At 44.9% G+C, this 11468-nt stretch overlaps 1 protein-coding gene across 1 annotated transcript; it reads right to left on the bottom strand.

Annotated features, from left to right (window-relative positions):
* Positions 1 to 1914: 1914 nt before the first annotated feature.
* On the bottom strand, positions 1915 to 6716 carry ALYREF (Aly/REF export factor). The gene is made up of 6 exons (XM_069951938.1): positions 6353 to 6716; positions 5964 to 6095; positions 3372 to 3519; positions 3233 to 3296; positions 2957 to 3137; positions 1915 to 2340 (listed from the first exon to the last, which is right to left on the bottom strand). The coding sequence occupies exons 1-6, from the start codon at positions 6578 to 6580 to the stop codon at positions 2326 to 2328; spliced, it is 768 nt and encodes a 255-aa protein (XP_069808039.1). The 5' UTR covers positions 6581 to 6716; the 3' UTR covers positions 1915 to 2325.
* Positions 6717 to 11468: the final 4752 nt, after the last annotated feature.

Raw genomic sequence — 11468 nt, 5'->3', positions numbered from 1 at the left:
CAGATGGGCTACAGCAGCAGAAGACCACACCGGGTGCCACTCCGCTCAGCTAAGAACAGGAAACTGAGGCTACAATTTGCACAAGCTCATCGAAATTGGACAGTAGAAGATTGGAAAAACGTTGCCTGGTCTGATGAGTCTCGATTTCTGCTTGAACATGACAGTGAGTTCACTGTACTCAAATGGCCTCCACAGTCACCAGATCTCAATCCAATAGAGCATCTTTGGGATGTGGTGGAACGGGAGATTCGCATCATGGATGTGCAGCCGACAAATCTGCAGCAACTGTGTGATGCCATCATGTCAATATGGACCAAAATCTCTGAGGAATGCTTCCAGCACCTTGTTGTATCTATGCCACGAAGAATTGAGGCAGTTCTGAAGGCAAAAGGGGGTCCAACCCGTTACTAGCATGGTGTACCTAATAAATTGGCCAGTGAGTGAGTGTGTGTATGTATATATATATATATATATATATATATATATATATATACACACACACACACACACAGTACAGACCAAGTTTGGACACACCTTCTCATTCAAAGACATTTCTGTATTTCCATGACTATGAAAAGTGTAGATTCACACTAAAGGCATCAAAACTGAAATAACACATGTGGAATTATATGTATTACAATTAGATGTAATGATACATTGTTTAGAAAAATTATTGCGATCATTTTAAGATCTCACACATTGGGTGAATCGGTGAAAGAGTTTACACTAAGCGATCTGCTAATTTTCAGTGAACGACCAACAACGATTTGAGCACTTGTTAAAAGATCAAAACGAACGATTTATCACTCATCCCTTGATAGCTCGCTGTGTTTACATGAGCCGATTATCGCTAAAATATTGAATCGTTCTATATAAATGCTGATTATAACACATTATTTTAAAGTTGTTAATCGTTAGATTAGGCGAATTGTCACTGTGTAAACATACCATAACAGTCTGCAATTAATGGTATTTTGCTGGTGTACATGAATGGTGTACATGAAACCACCTACATTCTTGTCCCCTGGACAGAAACCAGGAACTAGTCAGGAAGGTGGCTACTAGAGATGAGCGAATCTACAGTAAGGACTAAGTGTGCTCCGCATCGCTCCTTCCCAGGTGCTGGAAAAAAGATGGATCCCGTCCTGGGAAACTGGGAGAAGATTCCCAGGATGAGATCTCTCTTTTCCCATCGGAAGGAGCCAAACACGCTTCAAAGTGCCGTAGTCTGATGAGCTGTATATTCGCTCATCTCTAGTGGCTACCACTTAGGGACTCTAATATCTTTTAAGTGGTAGCCACTAGAGATGAGCGAATATACAGTAAGGACGAAGTGCTTTGTCCCTACCTGTATTCCACTTATCGGGCTGCGGCGCTTTGAAGTGTGCTCCGCTGCTTCCCAGGTGCTGGGAACAGATTGATCCCATCCTGGGAATCTTCTCCCAGTTTCCCAGGACGGAATCCATCACTCCCCCCCCCCCCCCCCCCCCCCAAGCACCTGGGAAGGAGTGATGCGGAGCACAAACGCCGCAGCCCAATGAATGGAATACAGATAGGGACGAAGCTTACTGTATATTCACTCATCTCTAGCTACCAGGGACGAAGCTTACTGTATATTCACTCATCTCTAGCTACCACTTAACAGAGTCCCCATTTCTGGCCAGTGACAAAGGCTTATTGGTACTGCCATGGGTATAGGGTGTGGAAAAAAAAAAAACCACACTTTATGTAAATGCTACAGATGCATTAAAATCTACTTTTTAAAGCGTACCCATTATTAGGGATATGGAGAGGATATGTGATCCTTCGGCCTTTATAGGTGTAAACGCACTATTAGAGTAAAGCAGACATGTTTTCCTCTATAGGACTACTCTTGTCCCAAGTCTCAGACAAATGAAAGACAAACCCAGTGGCTCAGGACCAAACAGATTTAATAGTTACAATACTCTGTGTGCTCCTTGGCAGAGTTACTGTCATAAAAAGAGCATATTACAGAAACAGTGTTGCATCCCCAAATATCCAGCCTCTAGGGCACAGCATTAGCAGCGTCCAACCAAGAACAGGAACATACCAAACACTTGTATTTTTTTTTTTTTTTTATTAGAAGTTAAAGATCACCTGCTAATGGATAACCAATAAAACTTGTCCCAGAAATTCAATAATAAATTTACAAAAAAGTCTGCCCAATAAAAAAAAAAAAAAATACAGGAGTTTAAAAACTAAAATCAGGAATAAAAGCAGACCATGGGGAGAGGGAAAAAAAAAATTAAGGTATGTAGAAACTTCCACAGTCAGGACTGCAGTACGGGAACATGAAGGGGAGGATTAGCTGGTGTCCATCTGTGGAGAAGAGAGGACAGGATTAACAAGGCTGAACAGCTGGCACAGCATCAGCTGCCTAAAATTTACATGCAACAGCTGCAGCAACACAACACATGCTGCCAAGGGGGAAGGGTACCTGGGACTTTATACAAAAGAAACCCCAGTATGACAAACTTCAAGTGATATCGAGGGATATTCCAGGCCTTTGATTTTATTTTTTTTAATGCTAGGACTGCAAGATTATGTGACTAGCAGTGGTAAACCAAAAGCTACAATGGGACATGCTGGGGACTGGGTAGGTAAGCAGTTCACCAAGCACTATATAAAAACTTAAGTCTTAGAAGTCTAAGTAACAAGAAGATCAGGATTTCTATAGTAATTACAACCTGTTCTATAGTCTTTAGTAGTAGTAACCACTACATCTGCAGTATAATAAGTTTCCCCTGTTTAAGCAGCTAGCTTTCAGAGCACTCCACCTCTGAAACGGGGGCATGAGGAGGAGTTTTCCTCTGGGATAATAAAGCAAACGGAACATGCCAAGCCCAACCTAACAAAGTTGTCATACTGACAGTAGCTATAAGTACATGGTTATAACAATTCTATGGCGATTATACAGCTTGACACCATTACTCACCCGTGCATTGTAGGCGTCCAGCTGTGCATCCAGCTCTTCTGCTGATAACTGTTGCTTTGTGTTTCTCCCAGCTCCCCGTCCTCGGCCCCGATTTCCTCCTCTGCCACCTCTTCTGTTTCCTCCCCCAGCACCAAACCCTATGGGTCCCCCTCGTGGCCGTGTCATACCACCCCTAGGAGGACTACAAAAGAGAAAATACATATTAAGTGCTGTCCACCACTGCCCTCAATGGCAATACCCCCACCACACACACACACACACAGGTGTCCTACTCACCTCTGTACAGGTCGTCTTTGTGCTTCGATCTGTGATGTGACCAACTGTATGTTCATGGGACGACCTACATGACAAAAAGATCAGTGGACTGCTCATCAAGGTTAACAGAGAAGCTATGGGGAGAAGCGCTGGGTCTTACCATCTAGCGGTACGCCATTGTACTGTTTCATGGCTTTCAGTGCATCTGCTTTTCTTTCAAAGTGCACATCTGCTGTCCCTAAACTTCTGCCCGATCTGTCATAATGTACTGCTGCCTTCTTCAGGGTGCCAAACTCTGCAAATAACTCCTGCAAAAGGAAACATTGAGGTTATCAACCAGATACAGGAAACCCAAGAATAATATAGCATAGGATCATCATAGGCCTGGGAATCAATGTCAGAATACCAAGGACCACTTATGCTTTAAGTCACCAAAGTATAGTGTGTGCAGGGGAGACAATGACATCTCAGTATAAAAATAGGAAGCCAAACTTTTGACTTAAACCCAAACCCAACTACATATGGCTAATCTATCCATGCCTGAATAACCCCCTAAAGTAGCTAAGAGAATCTGGGTATACACAGACACTGAACTTACAAGCAGGCAGCCCCATCATACATTCAGATTACATGTAAGGCTAGGTTTAGTGCATCAGACTATCACAGCTGCCATTTACCCCAACAATAAAACCCAACGTACCAGACCCCACTGACTTATGGGGGGGGGGGGGGGGGTGTCCTGCTTGAGCAGGTCATGTTACAGCACACAAGCAGCTGCATGCATGTCATGCAATTCAAAGTGGACTCTGCAACAGAGGCCGAGACAGCGTCAGCTTAATAACCCAAAGTGACTAGCTACTTTTCTATACAAGAATCGCATGGCAGTCTTATTAACAGTGACACAAGCACAGGCAGTATGTGGGTGGTGGAGAGCAGACCCCCACATCCCCTGCGATCAGCTTACAACAGGGGTCAAACATGTCCCCCCCCCCCCCCCAGCAGTCACAGAACTATTGATTCCCAGTATGTCTGGATATCCAGAGCTGCCCAGGCAGTATGGGAATAGCAGTTCTACAACAGGTGGGGGATGGGAGCCACAGTTTGAGACATGTGGGTTACAACAGAAGCGCAGCTGTGAGGGTGTGTAACTACTGTAAGAGTGTCCCTGTTAGTGAAAGGACTGTACAGTAAGAACTTCTCAAAGTGTAAGTCTATAAAGGGTTTGGGGCTGAATCAGACCCCCATTCATCTATGTTATGAGACAGCTCCCCTGCACCTCCATAGAGTTCTAGGACAGAGCTGCCTTTACACTACAGCACCCCCATAGTTAAATAGGACACAGCTGCCATTACACTACAGCACACATCACCCCCCTGCACCTCCATAGAGTTATAGGACAGAGCTGCCTTTACAGTACAGCGCCCCCATAGTTAAATAGGACACAGAGCTGCCATTACACTACAGCACCCCCATAGTTATAGGACAGAGCTGCCATTACACTACAGCACCCCCATAGTTATAGGACAGAGCTGCCATTACACTACAGCACCCCCTGCACCTCCATAGAGTTATAGGAAAGAGCTGCCTTTACAGTACAACACCCCCATAGTTAAATAGGACACAGAGCTGCCATTACACTACAGCACCCCCTGCACCTTCATAGTTATAGAACAGAGCTGCCATTACACTACAGCACCCCCATAGAGTTACATAGGATACAGAGCTGCCATTACACTACAGCACACAGAGCCCCCTGCACCTCCATAGAGTTACATAGGACAGAGCTGCCATTACACTACAGCGCCCCCATAGAGTTACATAGGATACAGAACTGCCATTACACTACAGCACACAGAGCCCCCTGCACCTCCATAGAGTTACATAGGACACAGAGCTGCCATTACACTACAGCACCCCCTGCACCTCCATAGAGTTACATAGGACACAGAGCTGCCATTACACTACAGCACCCCCTGCACCTCCATAGTTATATAGGACACAGAGCTGCCATTACACTACAGCGCCCCTGCACCTCCATAGAGTTACATAGGACACAGAGCTGCCATTACACTACAGCACCCCCTGCACCTCCATAGAGTTACATAGGACACAGAGCTGCCATTACACTTAAGCACCCCCTGCACCTCCATAGTTATATAGGACACAGAGCTGCCATTACACTACAGCACCCCCATAGAGTTATAGGACACAGCTGCCATTACACTACAGCACCCCCTGCACCTCCATAGAGTTACATAGGACACAGAGCTGCCATTACACTACAGCACCCCCTGCACCTCCATAGAGTTACATAGGACACAGAGCTGCCATTACACTACAGCACCCCCATAGAGTTACATAGGACACAGAGCTGCCATTACACTACAGCACCCCCTGCACCTCTATAGAGTTACATAGGACACAGAGCTGCCATTACACTACAGCACCCCCTGCACCTCCATAGTTATATAGGACACAGAGCTGCCATTACACTACAGCACCCCCTGCACCTCTATAGAGTTACATAGGACACAGAGCTGCCATTACACTACAGCACCCCCTGCACCTCCATAGTTATATAGGACACAGAGCTGCCATTACACTACAGCACCCCCTGCACCTCCATAGAGTTACATAGGACACAGAGCTGCCATTACACTACAGCGCCCCCTGCACCTCCATAGAGTTACATAGGACACAGAGCTGCCATTACACTACAGCGCCCCTGCAGGCAGCGGGCGGTATCACATACCTGGATGTCCGCATCAGAGACCCCGAAGTCCAGGTTGGACACGAGCAGCTTGCCGCCGGTCTCCACTCCCGCTCCGGCCCCGAAGCCGCTGTCGAACAGATCGTGCTGCCACTTGTCCGGGAGCTGCTTGGGCTGTAAGAGACAATAGACGGGATGAGCGGGGTCCGGGCCCGGTACACTGCCCCAAGCATCAGGCGCCAGAGAAAGCCGCCCCCGGAGCCGGCGAGTATGCGGGGCGCCCTAGGCCCCAGGTCCCCCGCTGCTCACACCTGCTCAGGCTGGGCACCCCCTCCTCGGTCCGGGTCTCACTGGTCTCCTGGGCGCTCCAGGCGGCTCCCGTGCTAGGCCGCAGGCCCTCCCTGCCGGCCCCCCGTACCCGCCTCTCATACCCTGCTGTAAGGTGCGGGTCGGTTCCTGCCGCCTCGGCTTAGCATCGGCCTTGACCGCATTGGCCCTCCACCTCCCCGACCGCCACCTCCTGCTCCTCCAATGCGGCCTACTGCTCCACCACGGGACACGCCACCGCGGGCGCCTCGGCCTCCCCGGCCTCTCGTCGGCCTCTGGCTGCGGTTCATCTTGATAATATCGTCCAGGGACATGTCCATCTTGTCCCCCATGTTGGTAACGGCGGCGGTCGTCCGGTGTTATGGGATCACGTGCCCGGGTGCGGTTTCCGCTCTAACAATACAACTGCCGTGCTGAGCCGCGCTTATATAGCTCCACCCCTCACAAGCCCGCCACTGGCGACGTCACTTCCTGCCCTGACGTCAGAAGGAACTCTGTTCTTATTGGGAAACGCCCAGCCAATCCGAGCAGGGATGAGCAACAGGCTGCGGGTCATGTGACCGCCTATCAGCGCAACTACCGGCTTCCATTGTGCCGGGTATAACGTGTTCTATAGAAATACATATGTTAAAATAAAGGCGCCTACAGTAATAATATTACATTCACTCAGGCAGAGATTTATCCCTATGGGGGAGATTTATCAAACTGGCTCAGTTGCCCCTAGCAACCAATCAGATTCCACTTTTCTCACAAATTTTTTGAAAAATTAAAAGTGGAATCTGATTGGTTGCTAGGGGCAACTGAGCCAGTTCTACTTTACACCAGTTTGATAAATCTCCCCCCTACCCAAAGACCTCTGACTAATTTCTAACACCCACAGTTTCAAGCGTGCCCTGATGACCCATCTCTTCAGGCTTGCGTATAACATTCCCTAATCTTGTTTCCCCCTCTGTTGTCTCCTTACTTTTTACTATATCTTGGACGGCTCCATGCACAAACATATATGTTTTACCTGTTACAAGACATTGGTGTAAAACTGTCTTATCCAGCTCCTTCTATGTACAATGGCCGGACCAGGGGCAAATAAAGCACTTGTGCCTCGTGTCACCCCCCAGTTCGTAGTCTGTACGCTCTTGCGAGCAGGTCTCATATTTGTGATGTATTTTTATTCTAATTTAATTTTATCATATGTAATTGTAACCTCTTTACTGTGATAGATAAAAAAAAATAATAAAAACCGCTGCGGAATCTGTTGGTGCTAAACAAATAAATATTATTATTATTATGTAAAGTGAAATCAGATTCTACTTTTCATTCCTCACAGACTCTTTGGAAAATCAAAAGTGGAATCTGATTGGTTGCTAGGAGCAACTGAGCCTGTTTAACTTTACTCCATGTTAGATAAATCTCCCCCACAGACTCTACAAAGTCTGAGCACAAAGCCAAAGCAGCTCCTGGAATTGTGGAGGAGAATGGGGAATAGCACACCTGATGATCAGTGAGGTCCGATCTCTAGGACTGCTGGGGAACACCTAGAGCGCCCCTTCATTCTTAGGATCAGTTGGAGTCCCATGTGATGACACAAACACCATCATTTCTTATGAGATGGGAATACCCCTTTAAGGAAAGCTTCATATGAGTAAGCAAAACTACCCGGAGAGGCTCGGAGTTTGCCTTCACTTCTTTATCTCATCCAGGTGGAATAACTTCTTGCAGATGAGAGTAGTGTCCATCTTATAGACAAATGGTTTGGGGGTAATAACTTGCCTAAATATTCTACTAGTGTTCTATATAGTATTCTGAGAGATGGTTGGGAATCAGCCGCCATGTCATGAGCTATAAAAAAAAGCTGGCTCAGCGACTTTCCTCATTTAACAGAGAAGACATTTCCGTTCGCACTTAAAATAATGAGAATTAGCATTGTATGAGGAAATGCAGGATGAATTGTTGCATAGGGGTTACCCATACCTCCCCACTGTCCCTCTTTTGGAGGGACAGTCCCTACTTTTAAGCCAAGTTCTTCTCTCCCTCTTTGCCCCTTACATGTCCCTCTTTTTGACCTAGGAATTAGATTTGCAATAATAGACTTTTTTTGTTGATCCAGAAAGCATCTGGTTTCTTACTGTAAAATAGACCCAAACTTGCATATTATTCTATCATGTGGTGCAAGTTGCATCCTAAAACATATCCAGATGAATAATCAGACTTATGGCCCCTTTCACATCATTTCACACATGCAGATCATATGGCCCCATACACACATCTGTAGGTGTTACGGATCCGTTTTGGGGACATGATCTCTGACAAAAAAATTATTAAGCCATTGTGCATCTGTGTCACCTATGTGACAGTGGGTCCCTACAAATGTGGACAGTTACTGAAATACATTCGCAATCCTTCGGGTCCCCAATTACATACAGGGCTACTGATGTTGTGTCAAGAGAGGGAGTCCAACGGCATCCACACAGGTATTATTCTTCCAAATTTATTGGAGCATCCAAGTAAAAGTACAACATCTCAACTCGCGTAGAAGTCTTTGTCCCTGGGATTGTGGTTTGCCCAATGTGCATCCCCTAATTTTTTCAAGCCTTGGGTCTACCGGTGCTGTTGGAGCCCCTCCATTCTCAGGGTTAATGATGTGTGAATTGGACCTAAGGATACAGTAACATTCATACCCGATCTGCTGCAGATTTGAAGAAATCAATGTAACTAAATGTATCAATCAATCTGCAGCAGATCCTTTATGTGTGGATGCTTCCTTTAATTAAAGAGTATAGAAATGTCTGTAAAATTTTCCTAGAGTGACTCACAAGTGTCTCTCTAGCAAATCAAATCTTAGTACTCATAGCAAATGTTATGTTCTTTAGATACACATCATTTAATTTACACTATGAACAATAAAGATATGAAAAGGGGAAAAAAGAAAGAAAATAGAGAACAAAGCATTGGAATAAAAAAAAGTGGTATTCCCATCCTCTGCAGTTACTGAATATCCAGAGGATACGTCATAAAGGCCCAACAGGTATCAGGGGAAGTGGGGGACCACCATCCCATAAATCTGATTCTCAGAAAAGTGTAAGTTGGAATCTGGTTACATAGTTAATAAGGTAGAAAAAAAGCTCAACCTATAACCCTACTGTGTTGATCCAGAGGAAGGCAAAACAAAAAACAACCCATGAATTTCTGTATTATAATTTTTAAGAAAAGCATCCAGGCCTCTCTTGGACTTATATAATCAGCCATCACAACATCACGTGGCAGAGAGTCCCATAGTCTGATGGCTCGTACAGCTATCAGTGAAATATCACTACCAGGCTAGGTTGTGCTCTTCCCTATTGAGGTGGCTTTCAGGTAAAGGGGTTGATATGAGGGAGAAGCAGGCACAGGAACGTGTGTACAAGCATCTTCTAGTTTATTCTTATCACTAGCTTCCTTCTATATAAAATCTTAATGATGAATGATGGCGTCTGTGCAAAAACAGTGGAAAACCACAAATACATAGCTAGGTACAAGAACAAAAGTCTAGACATTTTGGGACCTAACAGAAGCCTATTTTGTGGCCTAGGTGTAAAAAGGTCACCAGAAAGACTTCTGTACTGTCTGTTCATATATTTGTACATTGTGATCAGATCCCCCTTAAGATGTCTTTTTTTCTAAACTAAATAGCCCCAAGCTTGATAACCTGTCTTGTTCCTTGGTTGCCAAAGTTTAATAAACGTTCCCCTAAGGATTTATTCTCATGTACAGGATCTACTGCCGATATCAATGTAACTAAATGATGGAACACACAAGTGCGGCATCAAATCTGCTAAAGATCCCATACCTGTAAATGGACCTTCAATGTTCAGTTAGTGGACAAAATATAGTCACCTATAGGCTATGTTCTGTCTATTTAACACAATGAGCAACTCATTGCCAAAAAGCTTACATATACCTCAAACTTGATGTGAATGAGGCCTTACAGAACCAGGTGTCATAGAGCCATGCCCTTCCTAATAACTGAGGCTTCTAGATGTGAGGCCTGCACTATTTGCTTAAATGACCAATTACAAACGATGGAAACCAGTTATAACATATTGGGGGTTAGATTTCTTTTCATTACTTTATGGTATATAACCAGCAAATAGTCAGAAAATGGTTCCCATCAGTTTATATATCTTGCAGTGCATGTCCCTTTAACAAGCCACATCCCCCATATTAATGGGAACATATCAGACAGCTTATTGATCTAATATCAACGGCTGTACATTATGTTGATCAGAAATCACACCAATCCCATATTCGTCTACATAGACGGCTGGTTAAGGGCGGGGAAGGTAATGTCCAGTATATGTAAAAGTGCCCCCTGCTGAGTGCTAGAAGCCAGACTAAGAGCCCTTGTGTTATGCTAATGGCCTCATTATTGTGTCAACAAAACTATAGACAAGTTCACTATTCACTACCATTATGCTCCAGGAGGGCAGGAGTGTGAACATGGGAAAGTGGTCTATAGGGAAATACAGTTACAGCTAAACTTTACTAATCTAATATCATACACTTTATATAGTCATTGTCTTATGTCAATAGGCAATTATTGTGTCAACAAAACTATAGGCGAGGTCACTAGTCACTACCATTGTGCCCCAGGGCAGGATGTGAACATGGAAGATTGGTTTATAGGGGAATGAAGCTATGCAGTGCTTTACTAATATCATATACTTCATCTACTGAACAAACATACCTACTAGAAGTCATATACTGTACAAAGATGAGTATATATATAAAAAAATAATGATTTTATATTCTGAATAACATGTAGAACAGATGAAACAAACAATTATAAACAGCTGTATATGTGATATTACGAGTTACTATACAGTATAGTAATCAGCATGTGGAGTATAATGTATAGTAAGGGCATTAACCTGAAAAACAGCAGCAGTTTGTAGATAAAGGATGGAACTGCAGATCCCTATAATGCAGTAGTGTAGTACAACAGCCTAGAATAGAGAAGCAGGGCTACTGTCAGAGGTTTGTGTGGTCACATGACAGCAATGGGGAAAGGGGTGGGTTCAGCATTGACCCATTAGAACTGACAGAGACTGCAGGGAGACTGAAGGAATGAGCAGGGCAAATGTGAGCACAACGTAGCAGCACTTTCTGTCCGAGAAGACGGGTTACAGCTATGGCGAGATTACCTCCACAGTCCTGTCCCCTGATGCAAGCCCCAGCCTGAAGTAT

Source organism: Dendropsophus ebraccatus, chromosome 14 (genome assembly GCF_027789765.1).
Source record: "Dendropsophus ebraccatus isolate aDenEbr1 chromosome 14, aDenEbr1.pat, whole genome shotgun sequence".
Classification (NCBI taxonomy): Eukaryota; Metazoa; Chordata; class Amphibia; order Anura; family Hylidae; genus Dendropsophus; species Dendropsophus ebraccatus.
The sequence above is the reverse complement of the archived record's forward strand: the minus strand, read 5'-3'. Positions and strand labels throughout refer to the sequence as shown.